The sequence below is a fragment of the Calidris pugnax genome, unplaced genomic scaffold (genome assembly GCF_001431845.1).
Source record: "Calidris pugnax isolate Ruff unplaced genomic scaffold, ASM143184v1 scaffold54, whole genome shotgun sequence".
In the NCBI taxonomy this organism is placed as follows: Eukaryota; Metazoa; Chordata; class Aves; order Charadriiformes; family Scolopacidae; genus Calidris; species Calidris pugnax.
In genome coordinates, this window is record NW_015090864.1 from 1,651,573 (window position 1) to 1,676,114 (window position 24,542).

Sequence of the window (24,542 nt, forward strand, 5' to 3'; positions counted from 1 at the left end):
CGAGCCGTTTTTAAATGTATATTTATATAAACATAAATAGATATGGATATATAGATATATATATATATAAAGAGGAGGAGCCCGCCCCTGCGCACTCAGCCCGGCCCAAGCCCCGCCCCCGGTCACGCGCCGGCGGGGCGGGGCAACGCCGGGGCGGGGATACGGGGGGCGTGGCCTCTGTGAGTGGGCGTGGTCTCGCCCCCCAGCGCCTTTCCACCGCTGCGGCTCCCTGCCGTAGCCCCGCCCATCCCGCCTCGAGGCCACGCCCCCCCTCCACCCGCAGCCGCTTTGCCCTCCTCGGTTACCCGTGGTGCCGCGCGCGGGGCTGGCACTGACGTGGCCGCCGAGCGCCGCCATCTTGTGTTGCCTGGGCGGAGAGCGGTCCGAGAGAGAGGCGCAAAGAGGGGGGCAGGCGGCTCCGAGCGGGACAACCCGAGGACAGCCAGACCCACTGCCCGGGGGCAGCCAAGCCGATCGCCGGTGGGTTCATCCGACACTTTCCCCTTCCTTCCTTTTCGCCCCGCTTCCCTTCCTTCTCCTCCTTTCCTCCTTCCCCCCCCCCCCCCCCCCCGGAAATTGTGATCATTACCAGTATTCCTTCTACATATACTCTTGATACTTCAAGAAGTTGCAAGCTCTATTACTAAAGGCAGCAGCGACTTGTAAGGAAAGACTGAAGTAATGGGGGTTGCTTCATGCCAGAAGTTGCTGGGGAAAGCCACAAGATGTCTTTAAACATCCCCCCTCCTCCCCCTCCCCCCCCCCCTTTCCCCCCCCCCCCCCCCCCCCCGCCCACACCCTGCGGGCGGCGGCCCGCGGGGCGGCTGTGAGGCGCTGCGGCCTTGTCGCTGAGGGGGAGAGCGGGCGTGAGGGGAGCTTCTTTCCGTCTTTTTTTTTCTACCCCCACCTCCACCACCGTCGCCCTCCTCAGCGGGCGGGAGGAGGAAGCCGCAGCCAGGCCGCAGCGCCGGGCCTTGGGGAGCGGTGGGCCTGGCTGGAGCGTTGCCCCATCCGCCCCCTATGCCCCCCCAGTTTTTGGGGCTGGGGTGGGTGCCAGCCTATTCTCTTCCTTGCTGGGGAGGCGTGGGCAGGGACGGGATGGTGGGGGGGCGAAATGGGGAAAGGAAAAACGTTCCAACTCCCCCAGCAGCTGCACAAGGCCCGGCGCCGCTCCCCCTGCCGGAGGAATTAAAGAGGGGATGCGGCGGGATGGGCTTCTCCTCCCTTCCCCAAACTCGCTCATTCCGGCCTCTGCCCCGCCCGTCAACGCGTCCGAAGAGAGAAGTGTTTTCTCCTTTTCCTCACTCCCCCCCCCCCCCCCCAAAAAAAGACCTCGGAAACCTGGTAGCTCGGTAGGGGAAATGAGGCTCGGATGAAGCTCGTAGCAGAGAGGTTGTTTTCCTGTAAGCTCTTGGCTGCTGAGTTGGGCTTTCGTCTGGGCCGAGGGGGTGATGGTAAGAAGTTGAGCTTTAGCCTGGGGCAAACTCTGTTTGCCATCCATGGCTTGGGTTTAGAGGTCTAGGAGATCAGTTTTCCTTGGAGCAGCAGCTCCCGGTGGGAGGATATTATATTCTGTCTGAAAATACTATATCCTATCTCTGTGAGTAGTTAACATGATACTTCGGGCTGATAACCTCTGTCTGATAAAGTGATAGGCCAGCTACGAGAACCTTTTCATGGAGGAAGAGTGTGACTAAAACTCTGCTGGGTCGTAAAACTGCCTAAATGTTGTGTTTGACATTGACCTTGTTGCTTTGCAGCTTGGCTCTTGCCAAACCAAATTCCACAGGTTGATTAGAGTCGTATCCAGAGGTCTTGTTTTGAAATGTGACTTTGTCAATAACTAAAATGCGAATTATTTATATAATACTTTGAACTTTGTTTTGCAAGCAGTGAGCCTTACAACACCCCTTTGCAGGGGTATTGCAGGATATTCTATTAACCTTATTTTTCAGGCAAAGAAATGGAGTAAATTGTCCAAGGTCATTTGGCAATATCACTATGACTATTTTTGCTACTGATTTGGAGCACTTCTGTAGGAAAAAAGGAATTGTAGCTGAACTAGAGGATTTCTTCTTGGCTTTTATTCGTGTTTTTTGTAGTCAAATGGTCGTGCTAAGTACTCACAGTCTTACAGATGTAGAAGGGGATTCTCTGAAAGGAAGGCTGGTATGTTGCCCCTGACTTCCTCTGTTAAAAACACATCTGCAGTGCTCGGAGAACCCTGTTGGACTGCTTTCCCTGTTGTAGTAATTACATTGGGTGAAAGGGTGAGGAAACTTGCCTCACTTGAACCTCTTAAACTCCATTGCTTTGCCAAGTTTATTGACGCTTCTGCTGCGGTAGAGCATCAGGAGTAAAAAATGGCTCGAGCAGATGTCACCTCCACCCAGAACAGCCTTTGCTGCTGCTGCCATAGCCTGTGATGTACCGACTAGTTCCTAGATCATGTTAAAAGGCAAACACCAGAACGTAAATCATTCCCCAATGCTCTGAGGCATTTGCTGGATTTTACAGACTGCCTGGTTGTGAAATAGCAGTTGGAATCTGAAAAGGGACTGGGCAGGAGGGGTGTTTTTTTTTCTGCTTAGTGCACTTAGTTCCCTGTGTGTGTTAGTCATGCTGACCAAGGTGAGGGGGAGGACTAGTCACAGCTTTTTCAAGGCAAACAAAGTGTGTGTGGGAGTAGGGGGCTGGATTCCAGTCCTTGTAATTCACCAAATTGTGTTGTGCTCCAGTTACACCTGTTTGAAAGCCTGCTTTAAGCAGCAGCCTTCATACATCTCGCTGAGGCACAATTATCAGATAAGCTATTGATTACATCAATTGGTGAAAGGAGGAAAAGCTCACAATGAAAGATTCCAGCTGAATTTGCAGTGGTGAGGTTTAAAGAGCCACCTTTCTTTAAAAATAAGAGCTCCCTTTAGAAATAAAAGCAGCTGAGATGTGTAAAGATGGACTTTTCGGTTCAGAATTTTTACATATTTCAACAGCCTTCACAAGCCTTACAGTGGATAAATATGGGGAACATAAATTAATTTTTTCTTGGAAGGAATAGTTCTGATTCTTTTTTAGAAATCTCTTGAAAGTTTTGCTTCTGGAATACTATAGAGCTTGTATTAGAGCTAACACGGTCCTCAACCATTATTCCCTTTCTTTAACTGATGAGTAAAGTAGTTTATAATCAGCTTCCTACTACAGCAGCTGTTTTTCTGTGTTATTCAGCATTTTTTTTTCTTTCTGCTTGCGAGTATCCAATTTTATTTCTTGTTTTTCACACACGCAAACATCGAAGGACTGTGGTGCTACTTCTGCTGATGTTTCAATTCTAATAATAATAATAAAAAAAAAATCTCCTGTCTAATATAGCTCTTATTCATGCACCCATCTTGTACCTAACAACTAGCTGCGTAGGCTCCGCTTTGACATTTTCCCCAAACCGAAAGCCAATTTCATTACTGAAGCTCTCATGTGAGTTCTTGCCATTTCTGATATGAGTGTAAATGTTGACTTACTGCCCGGTTACTGGGAATGAATAACAGGATATTTGGCTTATAATTGAAGATTTTGAACTTGTGACTAGTTCAGCCTCGAAAAGACCGTGCAACGCTTAATCTGAGACGAAATGATTTATTGGGTTGATGGTTGGACTAGATGATCTTTAAGGTCCCTTCCAACCTAGATGATTCCATGATTACTAACGGGTTCTCACAGCAGCATATATGTTTACATCACAGGTGAATATGAAGTCACAGTCCAAATTGGGTGTCACAGTCCAAACTGGGTGTCACAGTCCAAACTGGGTGTCACAGCCACGTTGTTGGCACTGTTTTATTTCCTGAGTGGCCACAGGCAGGCCGCAGGGAAATGAGGGATGTGCTTTATCTAAAAGCATGAACAGTGACTCCTCCTGTGCTTTCCACCTGTCCACCTATCCTGTAAATAAAATATTTCTCAGCCCCCATGTGTGTTTTCTGATGTGTTGGTTTGCATGCTGTTGAGTGTATAACGTGGTAGTGTATAACTAAAAATAATTAAAGATTTTGCTGTGAAACAGAAGCAGCTCATTCCCCCTGCTTGAATGTGAGACTAAGAAAATAACTCTGATCTGAGGTTTGAGTATTACGCCTGGTAGTGTATAACTAAAAATAATTAAAGATTTTGCTGTGAAACAGAAGCAGCTCATTCCCCCTGCTTGAATGTGAGACTAAGAAAATAACTCTGATCTGAGGTTTGAGTATTAAATCAAACAACCTTTTCTCTTTGCTTGATACTGACTCTTTTCTTCTGACCGCTATTTTAGGAGTGAATTCTTGTGTCTGAAAAATAAGCATGACCGGAAAGGAAATTTTCCCTCTTTTGCCCTTGTTTTGATCTTGTAAGTGGAAATATTTTCTGTTTTCCTGCCACACTGAGCCCAGTGCTCTCCAGGGAACGTTACAGCATGTGGAAAATGTGCTATCTGGGAAATGTGTATAGACAGCAAGATGTTCAACCTACTTAGGTTGAATGAAGGTGCTACGTAAGGAGCAGCTCAGAGTTGGATTTTCTTTTACCTAATTTCTCTCTTGAGGTTGCCTTTTCCTCCATCTGCCTTGAACATGGGGTGTCATCTGGGTGCTTTTTAGTTGGTCACTGCCAGCCTTTGGTGGCCAAATCCAGCTGTGCCCTCTTAGATGGGAGTACAATTACATACCTTTAACCCTTATCTTACATGGCTCTTCAATGCCAGTACTTTTCCTATAACCTCTCCAAATAACAAGTTTTTTGATAATTTAGGACACCTTTTCCATCTTCATCTTACATGGCGCTTCAGTGCCAGTACTTTTCCTCTAACCTCTCCAAATAACAAGTTTTTTTGATAATTTAGGACACCTTTTCCATCTCGTGCCTGGGGAAATTGCCTCCAGTGTGAAGTGAGGAAAGCTGTGGGGGTGTGTAGTGTTATCTCCATGGGTGACACCCCCCTAATGAAGGAGTTGGGACTTAGTACTGAAGAACTCCGAGAAGAGGTTCTTGAGGTGGCCTTTATTAATGATGATATTTAAATCCGAGATAATCCCCTGTTGATAACCTGTTTTACTATCTACTCCTAAATTTTGTGTCAAATCTGCACCTAGTGATGTTAGTATGGTCTAAAGTCTCAGGTAACTCAAATCAAAATTAGTTTAGCTGAATTCCACTGTTAAAGCCCTGAAATTAAAGGGCTTGAGTTGATACGTAGTTGTCTTTCACTCAGGTTATCAGATATGGAAAACTAGTAAACAACTTCTAAAAATAGTTGAATATAACTGTACTTGAATAGTCACCTATTGGGCCACACTGGCTATATATAAAGAAGTGTTTTCATCCAGAGGGGTTTTTCAAAACTTGCTGGAACGGAACACTTTAATCTTGAAAGAAATTACTTCAAAAGAATGCAGCTGTACTTAACTGGCTGTGCCTGCTGAGTGGTGGTGTGAAATGCTGAGGCCCTGGATTAATCCAAAATTTTAACAGTGTTTGATTCTCGTTGGATCACTTCTCACATTCTCTTCGAAATCACGCTTTATATTGTAAAGAACAAGCTGCCATGGTAGATTCACACTTTAAATTATTTGCCAGTTGTTCTTGCATGTAACAGCAGTAACAGCTGTTGAACTTGGTATTTTAATTTTTAAAAAAAAAAGCTTTCTCACTTCTTTTTAACACATGGATTTGATCTTTAGTACAAATCTTCTCTTGATGTTTTAATTTTAAGCCTTCTAGAATGCTGTAAAGTAGAAGCATGATACAGGCCAACTAGTGATAACTGACTGGATTTCAAATCAGTATTTCTGTTCAATAACAAATTGCTCAATTTTTGCTCTCCTGTGACTGATACAACCAGAGTGTTAATACCAGGTTAGCAATTAGAGGTTTGAAGTTTTCTTAATTGTATTAGAGGGGGTGAGTTAATGCTTTGGCCAGTCTCAATAGACTTTCCTTTAAATGGAGATGTGCTTTTGGTAGAAAATAAGTTGTCTTTGTAGGCATGACATTTTTACTTGCCATAAATGTCGAACCAAAGGGAACAAGGTGCAGAAAGCTACTAGGAAAAAGCTTTTTGGTGAATCTGCAGTTGTTAGGAGTTTTAACTGGTGCTTTAGCAGTAGTATTTTGACTGATTATAGCTGTGATGCAGTTTGTCATTGGTGGTGGCACAGTGTTTGTCTCTCCTTGAAACACACATTTAAAACAAGATATGAACATCCTGGGGAGATGTAATAGTTTCCAGAGACAACAAACGCCCTCTGTATCTCAGTGTGCAGAGAAGCAGCAGAGAATTAAACTTTCCTTGACTAATCTTCATTGTTGCTGGTGTTTTTCAGCTACAGACAACAGGTTGCCAAAATGATTGTGCCCAGCAAGTTTGGTTATACCACTTGAAAATTTTTCAGTATTATTTTTTTTTTTTTCAATGTGGGAGTCTTATGTGGTAAGTGCTGGTTCGTAGAAGTGAAATAAATGTATTTCTATACTGTAGACATGATTTGGCTAAATAACACATATGGCATCCTCTGTTTTAGCCTCTGATTTTTGTCATGAAACCGTGGCATTTGCCACAACTCCTGGTTCGGTGAAGTTTAATTTCTATGTGCTCAAAAAGAACCTTTCCAGAAGTGAAAAACTAAGGTTATGCAGAGAGGTAAAGATGTAGCTATACTTTCTTTAACATAATATATACCCTTCTGGCTGTGCTTGTGTGGGATGGCTGTTAACTCACAGCTCATCCGAGAAGTTCAGAGGTCAAGAAGTGTATTTGACTTCTGGGGGTAAGCAGCCTGAATGAAATTACATTAAAATGCATTAACGTACAGTTAAATCTAAAATGCTGCAGAAGATTAAGTGTTGAATGATCTTTGGCCTTGAGATACTCCTCAGAGCTTTTCTTCTAACCACCTACAATTAATAAAGGCAAATTCTAGTTCTTACTCAGGGGCCGTATTGCTTTAACAGCCACCAGGCTGCCAGCAATTGCAGACACTCATTCATTTTTAACTCATTACACTGAGCCTTTCTGAAAGGGGGAAGAAAAAAAAAGGCTGCCTGTTCTTCTAATTGCTTATCTAAATGTATCACTTACTAGAAAACCAGCAGCTGAAAATACCTTGTTTCCTGAAACAAAACTGCAGTCTCAGCCAGTGAGCGTCTTTCTCCCTGTTTACCCAAGGCCCATTATATCTTACCTGAACCAGCCCAACAGGTTTTTACTGGTGTGAGGATCCTGAGGTGGAGGAGGCCACGTTAAGGTGTGCTTCAGGGCTTGGATGGGGCAGGGAGAAATAAGAATCATAGAGTTTTTGGGGGCGATGGGGGTTTGGTGAGAGGTGGTGAGATGCCATTTCTGGAAGCTTGAAGCGCCCTACGCTCTGCAAAAAATAGTTCCTGCCGTTTTTATTCAAATGATTCCCTTTCATACACAAATCTCCCTACTTAGCCTGATAGATACCTCTTTTGAAGATGCCATGAAGTAGTACAAGCACAGTCTTTTATGTTTTATTGAACTTGTGCTTGTAAAATTATCAGTGTAGCAGTTACTGACAACACTGGGGTTAAGGAAAAGAGAAGGTTGAGCTTCAGTAGAGAATATAGGCAATATATTGGCAAGTCTGGATAGAGATTGCAAATGTTGAAGGTGCCCTGGTTAACCTAAAAGGTTCTTAAATTTCTTCATATTTTCAGACTATGTATGTCAGTTCTCGTGGTCCAACTAGGAGACTGCAATGAGAATTAAAGCAGATTCTGCCCAGAAGTACCCTGGAAGTAATCGCGTGATCCCTCAGCTGAGTTGCATTAATGGGTGGCAGGGAAGTCCTGGGAAGCAGCTCCAAACCATCCCAGCACTTTCTGCTGCCTTGGTGTCTTCTACCAGCAAGAATGGTCACAGAGCAGAGACCTGCTGGCTCATCACAGCTGTGATGATGGTGAAGTTGAGGACTTTATTGATACAGGGGAAGGAACTTGAGATAATGCTTAAATAATAGAAAGTAATGAAATAGTGGCAGGGAGAGGAGTGTAGTATATAAAACTGTGGGACTAAAATTGCCTTTTCTGTTGAAACAGAAGTGATTCTAGCTGCTGGTCAGAGGATGGTGCCACCCATGAGGAAGGCAGTGGCCATGAACGTGATTCCAGCTGCTGGTCAGAGGATGGTGCCACCCATGAGGAAGGCAGAGGCCATCTCTTTTTCCTCCAGCAGCATCCAACAAGTCACTGGAGGGTCCCTCCTGGTATTTTTCTTCTAGCCAGCAATGACACCGCTGATTTCTAGTCAACATCTGAACACGCTTCTCTTGAAGCTGTGGGCTGTAAACTGCACTCACTGCCTGTAAAAATAAATCCTATTTTCTGCAGTGTCACCTACCCTCAAGCATCAAATAAGATAGAGAAGCAATTTGGGTGGTAGGAAGAGAACAAGAAGGAATTGGAAGCCAAGTGTTTAAATGTATCCTAACTTCTTACTTTCACCAAAAAAAAAAAGTGGCCATCTCTTTTCCTCCAGAAGCACCCAACAAGTCACTGGAGGGACCTGCAATACTTTGAGGGGGTTCTGCAGATGGGTCCCTCCTGGTATTTTTCTTCTAGCCAGCAATGACACTGTAGGGTATGAAACTGCGGGACTAAAATTGCCTTTTCTGTTGAAACAGAAGTGATTCTAGCTGCTGGTCAGAGGATGGTGCCACCCATGAGGAAGGCAGTGGCCATCTCTTTTCCTCCAGAAGCACCCAACAAGTCACTGGAGGGACCTGCAATACTTTGAGGGGGTTCTGCAGATGGGTCCCTCCTGGTATTTTTCTTCTAGCCAGCAATGACACCGCTGATTTCTAGTCAACATCTGAACACGCTTCTCTTGAAGCTGTGGGCTGTAAACTGCACTCACTGCCTGTAAAAATAAATCCTATTTTCTGCAGTGTCACCTACCCTCAAGCATCAAATAAGATAGAGAAGCAATTTGGGTGGTAGGAAGAGAACAAGAAGGAATTGGAAGCCGAGTGTTTAAATGTATCCTAACTTCTTACTTTCACCAAAAAAAAAAAGGAAGAATAGGGAGAATGGATGGTATGAAAGCAGCTTCGGTGATGGAGGGCAGGACAGCACGGATCTGATGGGATCCACTGCTGTTAGTGCCAAGTGTGAGCAATTTGGGCAGCAAACTGTGGCTTCTCCAGGGTATGGAAAGTTGTCATGGATGTAAATGCTAAAATGTTGTTGTCTTGCCCGATTATGGCCGTTGATCCAAGCATTTAATAACCAGTTATGCTTTCAAACGTGCAGAAACAAAAGAAACGTATTCTTTTGGAGGGTTCCTGAGGTTCTCTTGCTGTAGAAGTTCTTACCCTCATTTTGGAGGGTTCTGAGAGCTCTGGGAAAAGGTCACAGTTCATCTCTGACTGTTGCATTTCGGATGAAGTGGAAGATGGAGGAAGTGTGAGCAGCTGGACAAAGGAAAGCTTTCCAGCTTCCCTCCCCTCCAGCCCAGTAAGAGCTACTGGTGTGGGCTGGGGAGTGAGATATCCTGCTGTGTGTGTTATTTGGGTAAACAAGGACTCTAGCAAAACTGTTTCATCTACTTCCTAATTAACTTTCCTGTTTATACAGCTTTCGTATATTCAAGTGGGAGTTGAATATTCACGGTTGGGCTTCAGAAATATGAAGGAAATGGTGGAATAATAGAACTTTTAAACTTTGTTTGGTTTTAATCCCTGAGCTGCCCTGTCTGGCTTGGAGCTTTAGAGTTTCGATCACGTTGAGCTTCGACCGTATGAAATCAGTGACTCTTTGACTCGTGTTACTTCAGCAAGTTGAGGTGGTGACTGATGTCATTTCAGGAACTCTGGAGTGGACTCTGAACTTCACTGTGGAGCTGCTTGTGTGGCATGTGATTTAGTTAATGTTCCAGCTCTTAACTTTTGGGTTAAAAGTGGTATCCAGCAAAGCTTCCTGAGGAGGGCAGAACTTCTTAGACCTTTACCAGCGCTGAGTGAGGCAGCCAGACTTCATACATCCCTGGCATAGAGCTAAACAACACTGGGACAAGAGATTTATTTTTTTGGTGTGCTTTTTCAGTTCAAAGCTTGTTTTAATATTCTGGAAAGTCTGCTTCCAGTGAGAATTCTGCTTGAAGCACACAGCTTTCTTAGGAAATACAGAATATCTTCAAGAGATGATTCATACTTCATATTGCTCTTTACATCGTGTGACTTGGTTTACAGGAAACCCATCCTCTGAATGTTACACGTCTGGGCTGTGCGTGCTCCTACTGTCTTAAAAATTGTTATTTTCACTTGGGTTTTGTTTCTTCTTTTCAAACTGACATCTGAGAGCTTCTAGACGAAGCAGCAGTCGAGGTGTGAGCCGGCGCTGTCGCCATGGAACATCCTCATCTACACCCCACTATAAAACTCTCAGGCTGCTTTTTTCATGCTTTATGTGAGCAGAATAATAGTTCTCTTGGTGATTTCAAACTCGTTGTAAACTGTGTCGTAGTGAGTTTGGAAAAGGAGGGAAATTTGTGGAAGAAGTGGACGAGTTGTGGTGGGGTGGATCCCGTCCCGAGGGCTGGAACGGAGAGGCAGTTTCTCCAGTTCCTAAACAGGAAGCTTCTGATGATGTTTTTAATCAATTCTGAGCGTCCAAGCAGAAGTGTTCACAGTAGAGGAAGAAGCATTCATTTCTAAACCCACCTCTTTTAATGTGGCTATTAATTTTCAGCAGTTAAGTTTCAGTAAACATGGATTTGCTTCCTAGAGAAGGTTTCCCTCCGATGTTGATGGAGGTAACGCTGCTTGGGATTTACGTTGTGTCACAGGCCATTTCCTCAGGGGTTGAGAGGAAGGAAACTGTTTTGAGTAAGGGAGAATCCAAGCTGTATTCCGAATTTCCTTTGCACAAGAAGGACCAGCTATTGATGCACTGATGAGCACACATTTTAAACATTTTTTTCATCTGCAGGTCAATTAGGAAAATTGTGTTTTGTGGTGACACTTTAGGCTGCAGATAAATTATTCCATTACAATATGGGGGCAAAGTACCTGATGTGGTCAGTTGCCTTGAAAGCAAACCATGAATTTGGGAAACAAAAGGTTGAAAACAGCATTTAATACTAAAATCTCTGAAAGAATATTTCACTGACTTTCACTGAATTTTAGAGTTGGAAGGGACCATAGAGATCATCTAGTCCAACTCCCCTGCTGAAGCAGGGGAAATCTTTCCATATTGGAAAGATTTAAAGCACTTGGAGCCCTGTATTTTTATAAGGAGTAAGTTTTGGCATTATCTCTTCATCTTTGCTTCATTATTGGGGAAAAAATAATATATGGTGGTGGTTGGGGGTATCTAAAGAATTCATATTATCTGATACTTTGGGTTTTTGGTGGAGCCATTGGGAACTCCTGAGTGATATTGTCATCTTTTTTTTTTTCCTTTAGACTTCACTGGCCAGTGAGAACATATCTCAAACATGGGAAATATCTTCGCTAACCTCTTCAAAGGCCTTTTTGGCAAAAAAGAAATGTTTGGTGGTTGATTATGCCCTGGTCAGAACCCAGCCATTGGGAACTCCAGAGTGATACTGTCATCTTTTTTTTTTTTCCTTTAGACTTCACTGGCCAGTGAGAACATATCTCAAACATGGGAAATATCTTCGCTAACCTCTTCAAAGGCCTTTTTGGCAAAAAAGAAATGCGTATTCTAATGGTTGGTCTGGACGCTGCAGGAAAGACTACTATTTTGTACAAACTTAAACTTGGCGAAATAGTAACTACTATTCCTACTATAGGTAAGATTATTATTTTTTTTTTACATTTCTATAACTGCTTGCTTTGAGATTTGAGTTTTATTGTTTGCAGTAGGATCTTATTTCAGCTGCAGCTCTGTTGATTTAAGTGACTTAGCGCTGCGTCAGAACAAACACTTGCTAAACCATGGTATGAATTTTCCTGCTTGGGAGGAGATTACATGACATTGTTTTTTCACTCCATTCCCTCTTTTCAGTCATTTGTGGAACAGCCCTTCACAGGGCACAGAAGGGCAGGCTGCTCTCCTGAGCATATTGTGGCATCAAGGAGATTAGATTGAGAAATTCAGGGTGACTCCATGTTTTTTGGAGGGTGACTGTGACAACTGTGTGATCAGAGATGTCCCTGATTTGCAGTCCTTAAAGCCCAGGGGTTTTTCTGATTGACATAGTTTTTTCTGCATTTTGTAGTGGTTCAGGTAGCAATTAGAGCCGTTCATTAGTTTGGGGTGAGGGTGGGAGGGTGGGTTGAGAGAACCCATGTTTTTCTAAAGGTTTTATAGAATTTTATAGAATTCTAGACAACTTCCTAAAGGTTTCAGTGCAAGATTCTGCTTCTTTAAAGTAGATGTAAATTTTACAGTGATGTTTCTAGTGGTGAAATTCCGAGTGCGATTTGGTAAATAGAGTAGGACCGGGGCCAACTTTTGTTTAACTGAGATTTTTGTCACCATTTCTATTTTAGGTTTCAATGTGGAAACAGTAGAATACAAGAACATTTTTCACTCCATTCCCTCTTTTCAGTCATTTGTGGAACAGCCCTTCACAGGGCACAGAAGGGCAGGCTGCTCTCCTGAGCATATTGTGGCATCAAGGAGATTAGATTGAGAAATTCAGGGTGACTCCATGTTTTTTGGAGGGTGACTGTGAGAACTGTGTGATCAGAGCTGTCCCTGATTTACAGTCCTTAAAGCCCAGGGGGTTTTTCTGATGTGACATAGTTTGCTCTGCATTTTTCTAGTGGTTCAGGTAGCAATTAGAGTCGTTCATTAGTTTGGGGTGAGGGTGGGAGGGTGGGTTGAGAGAACCCATGTTTTTCTAAAGGTTTTATAGAATTTTATAGAATTCTAGACAACTTCCTAAAGGTTTCAGTGCAAGATTCTGCTTCTTTAAAGTAGATGTAAATTTTACAGTGATGTTTCTAGTGGTGAAATTCCGAGTGCGATTTGGTAAATAGAGTAGGACCGGGGCCAACTTTTGTTTAACTGAGATTTTTGTCACCATTTCTATTTTAGGTTTCAATGTGGAAACAGTAGAATACAAGAACATTAGCTTTACAGTCTGGGATGTAGGTGGCCAGGATAAGATCAGACCACTCTGGCGCCATTATTTCCAGAACACACAAGGTGAGTCCAAACGCTTCAAATTTAGAGATTCCAGAATCTTAAAAAGTTGGGGTTTTTAATGTCCTTACTACGATAGTCATACGGGGTGGGGGAGAATGTTTATTATTCTAAAAGGGTGTGTTTGTGTGTGGCTCTTCTGTTAAGCTAGTGCAGGTTCAAAGAGGGATGGGGAGAAATGTAGAAACCAGTCTTCCTTGTCTGTCTGACTCAGGGGCGAGTCCGGAATTCTGCTTTTCTTCTGTCAGTGTCACAGCTCTCTGCCTCACTTCAAAGCAGAGTCTTCTACTACAAGCTCTAACAGCCTCCTGAACTGAGTTTGTCACTTCTTTCCCTGCTGTGCCTTTATAATGGGCATGCTTTTGAGTCCTGTCACAGGATTTCAAGAGTTGCTACTCCTTGGAAAATATCGAGATGGAGCTGAAGCGCGCGAGTGCCAAAAACACAAATGCAAACTAACACCAGCTTTCAGCAAGAGCAGACTTTCTCTCAGACATGAGACTAGAGTAATAACAAAACTGTCTTTTTCTTATATATACTGAATTGGTTTATATTATTTTTCTCTTCAAAGTTTAGTTCTGACCTCCAGAAGTAGGTCTCGTTAGGGAATAACTTGTGGTGTGTGCTTATTCCAATCGTTTGCTTATTTCTAGGTCTGATTTTTGTGGTTGACAGTAATGACAGAGAACGAGTGAACGAGGCCAGAGAAGAGCTGATGAGAATGTTGGCGGAAGATGAGCTTAGAGATGCTGTTTTATTAGTGTTTGCTAACAAACAGGTATGACTGAGAAAGGGGTCTTTCTGTAAGAATTCTTCAAAATGCACAATGTACTTGAGAGTGCTAGATCTTGAGCCTGATGTTCATCTTTTCAGTGTAATAATCAGTAAGATCTCAGGAAGTGTCCCGTTTTTGGACATTCAGTTTTGGGAAAAATGCAGTTTTATTGAGGACAGCAACCCCATAGATTAAGTTACCCTGTTCTCATGTGGAAGGGGTGTTCCTCTAAACAGGCTTGGTTGTAGAAATGCTTGTATTTTCAGGTTTAGGGAAGAATTCTGCCAGTTTAAAATAAAAGGTTGGCTTGGCTCAAGTACAGCCCCTGCCCAAGGTTCCCTCAAACAGAGAGGGAGGCCAGAATGCCAGAACCTCCTGGAATTCTTCATTTAGAGTGTTTTGAGGGCATTGCTGGTGGTGGTGGAAGCACTGGCCTGATTTTTAATGTACTTTTGTTGCCCTGTACTCTTCTGGGCCACAAAGGTAGCTGAGACTTCAGCCTTCTGTTGCTTGTAAAGGCTTTGGGAGCTTAAACCCAAATGTCAAGGGTTTTAAATACGGCTAGTAAACTTGGAGAAGGAATAGCATCCTGCTTCATCACTGCACAGGCTCAGCTGGGAAGGGCAAAGGAGCCATAAGTCTTGTCTGGGAGCAGGAAAGGTGGCCTGTAAACAGCAGCAGCTCTGAGGGGAGTACTGCTCCCTGATAAAAGTTGATCTTAAATCATCAGTCCCAGAAAACATTTCCTGAGTGGAAAGTGAATGAAACAGACCTCGAACCGTGAGGGGTTTTGGGTCAGCACTGAGGGGCTTGCTGACTCCATCCAAACCTCAGCTGTCTTGCTTCTGTTTGCTGAAGGGAAATATGGAATATTTCTCTCCAGAAAGAATTCTGCCAGCAGTGCTTTTGATTGTGGTGTCAAACCTTTGAGATTTTTTTTTTTTTTATCAGTAGGGGGAAAATGGGAGCTGGGGTTATTCAGCCTGGAGAAAAGCAGGCTGAGGGGGGACCTTATTGCTCTCTCCAACTCCCTGAAAGGAGGGTGTAGAGAGGTGGGGGTCGGTCTCTTCTCCCAAGTCACAGGCGACAGGACGAGAGGAAATGGCCTCAAGTTGCCCCAGGGGAGGTTCAGGCTGGATATTAGGAACAATTTTTTCACAGAAATGGTTCTCAGCCATTGGAACGGGCTGCCCAGGGAGGGGGTTGAGGCCCCATCCCTGGAGGTGTTCAAAAGCCGGGTTGATGTAGTGCTGGGAGGGATGGTTTAGTGATGATGCTCCTTGTTTGTTGTGGGGGTGTCTATTTTTGTCAAAATTAGGTTGATGGTTGGACAAGATGATCTTTAAGGTCCCTTCCAACCTAGAAGATTCTGTGATTCTGTGAATATAGAAGTGATCCACTGAGTTTTCCTGAAAGAGGAACTGGAAGAGCCTCTTAACTTTCTTTTAGTGGCCATAAAGCTGCTGATGGAAGATGGTTTAGGGAGGTGGGTGTTTCTTCTCAGCGCGTAGGGGAGAAAATAACTTTTCTTCCTTCCCCCAGGACCTGCCCAACGCCATGAATGCAGCAGAAATCACAGACAAACTGGGACTGCATTCCCTTCGTCACAGGAACTGGTACATCCAGGCGACCTGTGCCACTAGCGGAGACGGTCTCTATGAAGGACTGGACTGGTTGTCCAATCAGCTCCGAAACCAGAAATGAAACCATAAACCTTTTCCTTCTTCCCTCTTTTTTTCCACCCCTCCCTCTTATTTCCTCCTTATTCGCCCTTCGCTTTACTCTAATGTGGCAAACTGTGCTACTTTGTGGTATTGAGTGCCGGAAGCTGTTTTCATTTTCTTTTTTTTTGTCACAGTATATATTGCATCATGCTGTAAATGTGGCAAATTACAAGCCTGAAAACAGTTAGGTTTCTTATTTAATGTAAATAGTTTTTGTTTCCAATTGAGGCAGTTTCTGGTACTCCTATGCAATATTACTCAGCTTTTTTTATTGTAAAGAATCAAACTCACTTGTTTAGTACTGGGAAGGGATTGAAGTGGGGTTACCATAAGGGTTGCCAGTGGTCCTTGTGGTGGGTTAGAGCTGAACACTATCTCGGCTGGGTTGTGAGATCTGTGAGATCCACTTTGGTGGTTGGTTTTTAAACCTGAATTCTGTATTTTTTTAAATAAGTCAAGGAAAAGTAAAAACACTTCCAAGATCCAAACCATTTGACGGAGCTTCCGCTCTTCTGGCTCGGAACGTGGTGACTTTGTTGGTTTTTTTTGGATTTCTTTTGAAAGGGTGAAGAGCTGATCGACACCCAATTAGCATCACCCGCTTAAAGACCAGATCATAATTAATACATCTGTGGCTCTTTCTGTAGCTCATTAATATGTGCTCGTATTTGTTCATAGATTTGTCGGACCTGGTTTAGATGAGTTTGCAGCCTCATGCTAAACATCTGACTTTTGGTTCAGGTGAGATTTATCGTTTCCGTTGAACTCGAATATCATTTCCAGAAGTCAACATATTTTTAGCCTGTCGTATTTGTCAAAAAAAAAAAGTGTTTTGTACTTTTCTTGTGTGTAAAAACCACTCCAAGAAGGCAAACCTTTCCACAGAAAGCACAGCCTGTACTAGTCCTAAGCTCTATAGGCAGAAAGTACTTGTACTTAACGTTAAGAATTGCCATGAAAAAACACCAAACATCTATGTATAGCGTCTAGGAAAAATGAAAAAAACAATAAAATTAAAAAAAAGCATGAGAGTTTGGAGAGTCATTCCACTCTAGAAATACTCAATCCCATTTTGGAACAATCCCATATCTGTATATGTGTGAAAACCCTTGGCATCCCTCATACTGCAAGGTTCAGATTTGCCATCAGAAAACAACAAAACAAAAAAAAAGAAAAAAAAAAAGACCTCTTTACTTTTCTTTTGTATTTTGATAAACACTGAAGAAGCTGGAGCTGTTAAACTTTAACTCGAGGAACTATCAGAACTGGTTTATTTAGTGTTGTGGAAACCTTTATTGCTTTCAATACACGATTAGTAATCAACTGTTTTGTATACTTGTTTTCAGTTTTCATTTCGACAAACAAGCACTGTAATTAAAGCTATTAGAATAAAAAAAAAAAATCTCTTAACTATTTCATGTTTTTTATGCCTTGCTGTTCATTTGATCATCTTGGCAGAATCATAATGAAATACTTGTTGAATAAAAAGTTTCATGAAACTTGCACTGGTATCACCTTGGTTTGTATCCTCTTTGTCCAGCACCGGGGGCTGGATCCGTGGAAACCCATGAATGAAAATTTCAGGATATTTTCCTTATTTTCTAAATTCTGTGTCTTTCCTTGGGTTCCTGTGGGGGAAGGGGTGGGACAGCAGCTCTTGGGTCCTGTTGGCTTCTGGTGGAGTCAAGTTTGTGCCCGTTTCCTCTTGTGCTGTCCCTGGGCACCACTGAAAAAAGACCAGCCCTGTCCTCCTGACCCCACCCTTGAAGTGTTTAGAGGTGTTGATCAGATCCCACCTCTGGAGAAGACTCCAGACCAAAAAACCCCAAGTCCCTCAGCCTTTCCTCCTAAAAGAGATGCTCCAGGTCCCTCATGATCATGGTCCTGAGGAGCTGTGGAGAGTTTGAGTGCTGAGAGGCTTAGAACCCCCCAGGGAATGGGGTGTTGGGGCCACCTCACTTTGTGGGGTGGGTTCCTGGGCTGGATCTGGGGCTGACCAAGAAGAACCACCCCATGAACCTACCAAGATGTTGTCACCACCCCTAAAAAATGATGTCCTAGAGCAGAGAGGGGGGGTTAAACACGTGCTGGGGGGTGAGGGGAGCAGGACAGAAGGGCTTTATTTCAGCTCGTGGCCCTGATCCCACCATGTGTGTGTGTCCCCCCCCAATAAATAATGTCCTTGTTTGACACGGGTCCCACCCTCCTCATCCTCCCCCCTTCCCCGGGGCAGGGCCATGGCACGGCCACCGAGATGACACCAGACCCCTCGGATGCTGCCAAAGAGCAAAAAAACCACCCAAAACCAGAGGGGGGGGGGACACGGGGCTTTTGTCTGCCAAGAAACACAACCCCCCCCCCCATCTTAAGCGGGAGAAATTGCATCATTAATGACACAAACGAGGTCCTTGTCCTCGGCGGAGCCGCTCGGGGCCGTCCCTCTCCAGCCCCTGGGTCAATATTTCTATTTATCGAAGTAAAAAAAATTGCCCTTTTCTCCACGCGCCAAACGCCTCCAACGCTCCAGTTTTGGAGGCTTAAAAATGGGAACGGAGCTCAGGGTGGACATGAGCGAGGAGACACCCCCAGCTCCATCCATCTTCTCCTCGGCGAGGAATTATTTTAGAGGTTCTCCTTGCAGCCCTTAATTTGGCCGATTTCCTGGTTTTTTTAACCCAAAAATGCTGTTTCTTAACCAAAAGGAACATCCATCACCGTCACCTGCAGCTGCTTCACCCACAAAGTCCCGGATTTTCCTCAAACTTGGGCTGGAAAAGGACTCAACCTTGGGAGATGAGCTCCATCACCACAGAGGGGACGCAGGGGGACACCCCATGGCATGGACATCCCTGCAGTCATCCCTGATGACCCATGGGGAGCACCTGCCACCCCATGGAGAAGACATGTCAACCTCTGGAGAGCACCCATGGCCCAAAGAGGGCACCACTGCTCCATGGTGATCATATGTGGCCCCATGGGGAGGACCTGTTGCTCCACAGAGAGCACCCATCACCTGATGGAGAGCACCCATCCCATGGAGGGCACTGCTTCTCCACGGTGATCTTGTGGCCCCCATGGAGAGCACCCCTGCTACACGGAGAGCATGTGTGGCCCCATGGGGAGGATCTATCACCCCACGGAAAGCAGCCATGGCCCTTGGAGGACACCACTTCTCCATGGAGAACATGTGTGGCCCCACAGGGAGGATCTATCACCCCATGGAAAGCAGCCATGGCCCTTGGAGGACACCACTTCTCCATGGAGAACACGCGTGGCCCCATGGGGACCACCCATCACCTTATGAAGAGCCCCCTTGTCCCATGGAGAGCAACCATCACCCCATGGAGAACACCTAGAGCCCATGGAGGGCACTACTACTCCACAAAGAGGACATGCAGCCTCTCGGGGACCACCTATGACCCCATGGAGAGCACCCACCACCCCATGGAGAGCATCCATGGCCCCTTGGAGAGTACCTACAGCCCATGGAGAGCACCACTGCTCCATAGACAGCACACGTGGCCCCATGGCGATCACCCATCACCCCATGAAGAGCACCCTTGCCCCCACGGAGAGCAACCACCACCCCATGAAGAGCACCCATGGCCCCTTGGAGAGTACCTACAGCCCATGGAGAGCACCCACCACCCCATGAAGAGCACCCTTGCCCCCACGGAGAGCAACCATCACCCCATGAAGAGCACCCACCACCCCATGGAGAGCACCCATGGCCCCTTGAAGAGTACCTACAGCCCATGGAGAGCACCCACCACCCCATGAAGAGCACCCTTGCCCCCACGGAGAGCAACCACCACCCCATGGAGAGCCCCACAGCCCCACCATCAGAAAACCATCAGCTCCAAGATACAAAACCCTCCCGGCAGCGCACAAACCCCCGGTTTTATTTTGTAGCTGACGGACTCCAGGGAGGGTTTGAGGAAAGAAGGTCCCCTCCAGCTGCTTCGCTGGCAGCTGCTCGAGGGCACCGAAAGAAGACACTTAAAAAAACTCATCATCATCATCATCATCATAACTGCATCCACCAACTCTTTACATAAACCCGAGGCATCTGCAGCATTTCCAGCATCGCAGCCGGGCCCGTCCCAGCACCAACACCCACCTCACACCATCCTCCCAGCTAAATCCCACCGGGATGGATGGATCCAGGAAGGGAGAAGGGTGCCCAGATGCCTCCACGGATGGGACCCACCTCTGGTGGGAACTGGTGGTGCCACCCCAGCTTGAAGAGCAGGAGCTGCGGGCAGGGGAGGGGCAGCTGGCACCGCAAAACCAAGTGCCCTTGGCTGGGCTCAACCCCGGCAACCACAAAACTGCGGCGTTTTTAATTTAATAACCTTAAAAAAATAGATAGAATGCGTGAGATCTCTCTGGGGAAAAAACCAACCAACCAACCCAAAGCTCTGTAGGTTCCCTCTCAGTCCTCGGAATCGGTGTCGTGGCGTTGCCGGGCCCCGCGGGACGGAGGGGATGGGCTCCTGCTCCTCTTCCTCCCCCTGCGGCGCGGGGACGGGTGGCGACCGCGGCCGTCGCGGCTCCGGCTCCTCCGCGGGGCAGGACGGGGCGAGGGGCTCCGGCCCCAATCCCGGCTGCTGGCAGAGGAACCCGTGTCGTGGCGCCGCCGCCGCCGCTCGCCGGGACGCTGCTGGGCTTTCCTTCGGTGGTGCCTGCAGGGGACGGAGGAGAAAAGCAAGCTCAGGGACATCTGGGACACCAACAAAGCGATTTTAGGGATGAAAAATTGATTTTGGAAAGCCAGGAGATGCCCACAGAGCATCCTGATGCCAGCTAACAACCTTGCGGCTCTCCTAAAGCAGCCCTGAGGAAAGGGACTTGGGGGTGCTGGTGGATGAGAAGCTGGACATGAGCAGGCAGTGGGCAGCTGCAGCCCAGAAGGCCAATCCCATCCTGGGCTGCATCAAAAGCTGCGTTGCCAGCAGGTCCAGAGAGGGGATTCTGCCACTTTACTCTGCTCTGGTGAGACCTCACCTGGAGTATTGGAATTAGGCATTGGAACAGGCTGCCCAGGGAGGTGGTGGAGTCACCATCCCTGGATGTGTTCAAGGGACGTTTAGATGCAGTGCTGAGGGACATAGTGTAGGGGAGGACTTTGTAGAGTAGGGGAGATGGTTGGACTCGATGATCCCAAGGGTCTCTTCCAACCTCAATGATTCTATGATTCTATTCTATGATTGTGTGCAGGTCTGGAGCCCTCAATAGAAGAAGGACATGGACCTGATGGAGAGGGTCCAGAGGAGGGCCACAAGGATGATCAGGGGGATGGAGCACCTCTGCTCCGAGGACAGGCTGAGGGAGCTGGGGTTGTTCAGCCTGGAGAAGAGGAGGCTCCGGGGAGACCTAATAGCAGCCTTCCAGTACCTGAGGGGGCTACAGGAAGGCTGGGGAGAGCCTGTTTAGAAAGGGCTGCAGTGACAGGACGAGGGGCAATGGCTTCAAGCTGGAGGGGAACAGATTTAGACTGGAGATGAGGAGAGGGTTCTTCACTGTGAGGGTGGTGGAGCACTGGAACAGGTTGCCCAGGGAGGTGGTTGAGGCCCCATCCCTGGAGATATTCAAGGAGAGGCTCGACGAGGCCCTGGGCAACCTGGTCTAGTTGGGGGTGTCCCTGCTGACTGCGGGGAGGTGGAACTAGATGGCCTTTGGAGGTCCCTTCCGGCCTGGGCAATTCTATGATTCTATGATTCTATGATAAATCCTTCATCCCAACCCAGCTACCTCTCATCCCGCTCCGGAGAAGAATCGGAAGACGAGGGGGAAGCATCCCTCTTGTGGTGCTTGTCCTTCTTCTTCTCCTTCTTGTGTTTCTTCTTCTTCTTTTTCTTCTTCTCCTTTTTGGATTTCTTGCCGCTCTCCGGTCTGCGGGGAAGAGACGAAGCAGTGAGGATCCCTGCTCCAGCTCCTCCAAAAACTCATCCCCATCCCTCCCCTCTGTGTCCATCCCACCACGTCCCTCCTCGGCCAAGGAGAAGCCTCCACCAATAAAAAAAAAACCCAAGATTTTGGAGGCAAAGCGGAGGTTTTTAGGGCTGATTTGAGCAGATGCAGAAGAAGCTCAATTCGAGAAGATGAAGGAGAAGCTTCTCAGCCAGAGAAGCCTTTAGCAAAATACTGTGTCCCCCCAAAAAAGTTCATTTCTGGTGGTTTCCCACCAAAGGGGTGGTCCCCATCCTCACCGTTTCTCCTCCACCTTCTCCTCCTTCTCCTGCTTCTTCTTGGAGCTGGACGTTTCAGGGCTGCTGGAGACTTTCTGGTGCTGGGGTTGGAAAAGGGAAGAAAAATACAGAGTGACTCTTTGAGCTCGTAGCTTCGAATTACGAGAAAAAGGGGGACTTTCTCTCTTTAAAAAAAGGAAATTTTGAAAAAAAAAAACCCACCTGACATCGAAATTACATTTTGAAAAATGTCTAAATACTTGCAAGAGCTGATTCCCAATTAAAACCCTGCAAATTAACGCTGCGCAGGCAGGACACTGGGGGCTCTTGGAGGTCTCTGCGCTACCACCACCAGCTTTGCTTTTTAATTAAAGGGATTTTTGCCTTTTTTCCATATTTTTATCTTTTTTTTGTCAAATCTCATGAAGGAGACGTGACCCCACGCTGGTGCCGTACCGTGAAGATGGAGAGCCCCATCTTGGCCGCCTCCTTGTCCTCCTTGGAGAGCATCACCCGGCCGGCGCTGCCGCTGGGGAGAAGCATCACCAAATGAGAAACCACCACCAAAAAAAAAAAGCATAAAAATGGGAAAATTAAAAAAAAAATCCCCCGAAATGGGGTGTTTTGGTGCAGGACTGTCCCCCCCGGTACCTGGAGCTGCCCAAGCCCACCACCCGGTCCACGTCCTTCCCGTCCCGCTCGGCGCCGTCCCGCTTGCACACCTCAGCCAGGTCCTGTCGGGGAGAAAGAGTGTCCTCTGTGTCCACCCCACTTCAAGAAGTAGAGGGGGGTCAACACATTGGAGGGATGGGATGGCATCCAGAAGGACCTGGACAAGCTTGAGGTGAACCTCATGTGAACCTCAGGAAGTTCAACCAGGCCAAGAGCAAGGTCCCTCAGGTGGGTCGGGGCAATCCCGAGCACAAATCCAGGTTGGGGGGTGAAGGGATGGAGACCAGCCCCGAGGAGAAGGACTTGGGGGAGTGTTGGGGGGTGAAAAGCTCCACGTGGCCCAGCAGTGTGTGCTGGTAGCCCAGAAAACCTCCTCCATCCTGGGCTGCATCAGAAGAAGCGTGGCCAGAAGGTTGAGGGAGGGGATTCTCCCCGTCTGCTCTGCTCTGGGGAGATCCCCCCCACCAAGAGCTGCCTCCAGCTCTGGGGCCACCAACATCAGAAGGACATGGAGCTGTTGGAGCAGGGCCAGAAGAGGCCACGGAGATACTGGGAGGACTGGAGCCCCTCTACTGGGAGGGGGGGGCTGAGAGAGTTGGGGGGGTTCAGCCTGGAGAACAGAAGGCTCCGGGGAGACCTTGGAGCCCCTCCCAGTCCCTAAAGGGGCTCCAGGAAAGCTGGGGAGGGACTCTGGATGAGGGAGGGGAGCCCTAGGAGGAGGGGGAAGGGTTTGACACTGAAAGAGGGGAGATGGAGCTGAGATGTGGGGAAGAACTTGTTTTGTGGGAGGGTGGTGAGAGCCTGGCCCAGGTTGGCCCAGAGAAGCTGTGGCTGCCCCATCCCTGGAGGGGTTCAAGGCCAGGTTGGAGGGGGCTTGGAGCAAGCTGGGCTGGTGGGAGGTGTCCCTGCCCAGGGTGGTGGGACTGGGTGGGCTTCCAAAGTCTCTTCCAACCCAAACCATTCCATGGATCTGCACGTGGTGGCCCTTACCTCCTTGCTGAGGCCGGTGGGCTGCCTCTTCACGTTCTTGTAGCCCCTAGAGAAGCAAAACCAAGTCATGGTTGGGCAGGAGGAGATGGGGAGGTGATGCCTAGCACCCCCTAATATTTTTTTGGGGGGGAAGGAGGTGGAGGAGGGTTTGGAGACTCACAGGGCTGCCATCATGGCCTCCTGCTCGGCCAGGCGGACGGCGGCCAGCTCTTCTTCACGGGACAAGGTGGGACCTGTCTCCTTCTTGCCCTTGGCGTACCAAGTCAGGTCCTTCCCCTTACTGGGTGGGCTTCCAAAGTCTCTTCCAACCCAAACCATTCCATGGATCTGCACGTGGTGGCCCTTACCTCCTTGCTGAGGCCGGTGGGCTGCCTCTTCACGTTCTTGTAGCCCCTAGAGAAGCAAAACCAAGTCATGGTTGGGCAGGAGGAGATGGGGAGGTGATGCCTAGCACCCCCTAATATTTTTTTGGGGGGGAAGGAGGTGGAGGAGGGTTTGGAGACTCACAGGGCTGCCATCATGGCCTCCTGCTCGGCCAGGCGGACGGCGGCCAGCTCTTCTTCACGGGACAAGGTGGGACCTGTCTCCTTCTTGCCCTTGGCGTACCAAGTCAGGTCCTTCCCCTTCTGCCACCGGCCCACCGGCGCCATTAGGGAGTTCCCTGTGAGGGGGGGCAAGACCCACCCCCCCAAAAAAATAAATAACCACCATTCCTCACATCCAAAAACCTCCATCCACACCCCAAAATCGTGTCCTGGGGTGGGGTGGGGACACACACACACACAGAGGTCAGCCCTTACCCAGGTAGTTCTCCCGCTGTTTGTCCGTCTTGACATCCTCCCAGCTGAACTGGTCCTGGCCCCCCCGGACCCCCCCCCGGGAGGAGCCGAACATCGTGACACCTTTTGGGGGGGGTCAGCACAGGGTTTGTGTCTGTCCCCCCAAAAAAACTCCTCTGTGTGACCCGGAGGGGGTTTAATAGAGGGGAAGGGGGGAGGGAATGTGCCCCCCCGAAGACTCAGGGGGGTG

The 24,542-nt window shown here is 47.2% G+C and overlaps 2 protein-coding genes and 1 long non-coding RNA gene across 4 annotated transcripts; 2 read left to right on the forward strand and 1 right to left on the reverse strand.

Annotated features, from left to right (window-relative positions):
* Positions 1 to 301: 301 nt before the first annotated feature.
* On the forward strand, positions 302 to 11,530 carry LOC106889705. The gene is made up of 2 exons (XR_001412384.1): positions 302 to 480; positions 11,451 to 11,530. It is a non-coding gene; the product is annotated as an uncharacterized LOC106889705 (long non-coding RNA).
* A 76-nt stretch (positions 11,531 to 11,606) lies between these two features.
* On the forward strand, positions 11,607 to 17,163 carry ARF1 (ADP ribosylation factor 1). The gene is made up of 4 exons (XM_014944995.1): positions 11,607 to 11,800; positions 13,054 to 13,164; positions 13,815 to 13,939; positions 15,479 to 17,163. The coding sequence occupies exons 1-4, from the start codon at positions 11,653 to 11,655 to the stop codon at positions 15,638 to 15,640; spliced, it is 546 nt and encodes a 181-aa protein (XP_014800481.1). The 5' UTR covers positions 11,607 to 11,652; the 3' UTR covers positions 15,641 to 17,163.
* Positions 17,164 to 19,478: 2,315 nt separating this feature from the next.
* Positions 19,479 to 24,491, reverse strand: LOC106889666 (chromosome unknown open reading frame, human C1orf35). 2 transcript variants are annotated; one of them, XM_014944890.1, is made up of 9 exons: positions 24,314 to 24,491; positions 24,131 to 24,174; positions 23,674 to 23,783; positions 23,514 to 23,559; positions 22,503 to 22,585; positions 22,308 to 22,380; positions 21,873 to 21,952; positions 21,415 to 21,555; positions 19,479 to 20,345 (listed from the first exon to the last, which is right to left on the reverse strand). In XM_014944890.1, exons 1-9 carry the CDS (start codon positions 24,405 to 24,407, stop codon positions 20,096 to 20,098), a joined length of 921 nt encoding a protein of 306 aa, XP_014800376.1. In that variant the 5' UTR covers positions 24,408 to 24,491; the 3' UTR covers positions 19,479 to 20,095. The 2 variants fall into 2 exon arrangements, with proteins under 2 accessions (XP_014800376.1, XP_014800375.1); XM_014944889.1 differs by having other exon boundaries at positions 23,674 to 23,772; positions 24,120 to 24,174.
* Between the last annotated feature and the right edge of the window lie 51 nt (positions 24,492 to 24,542).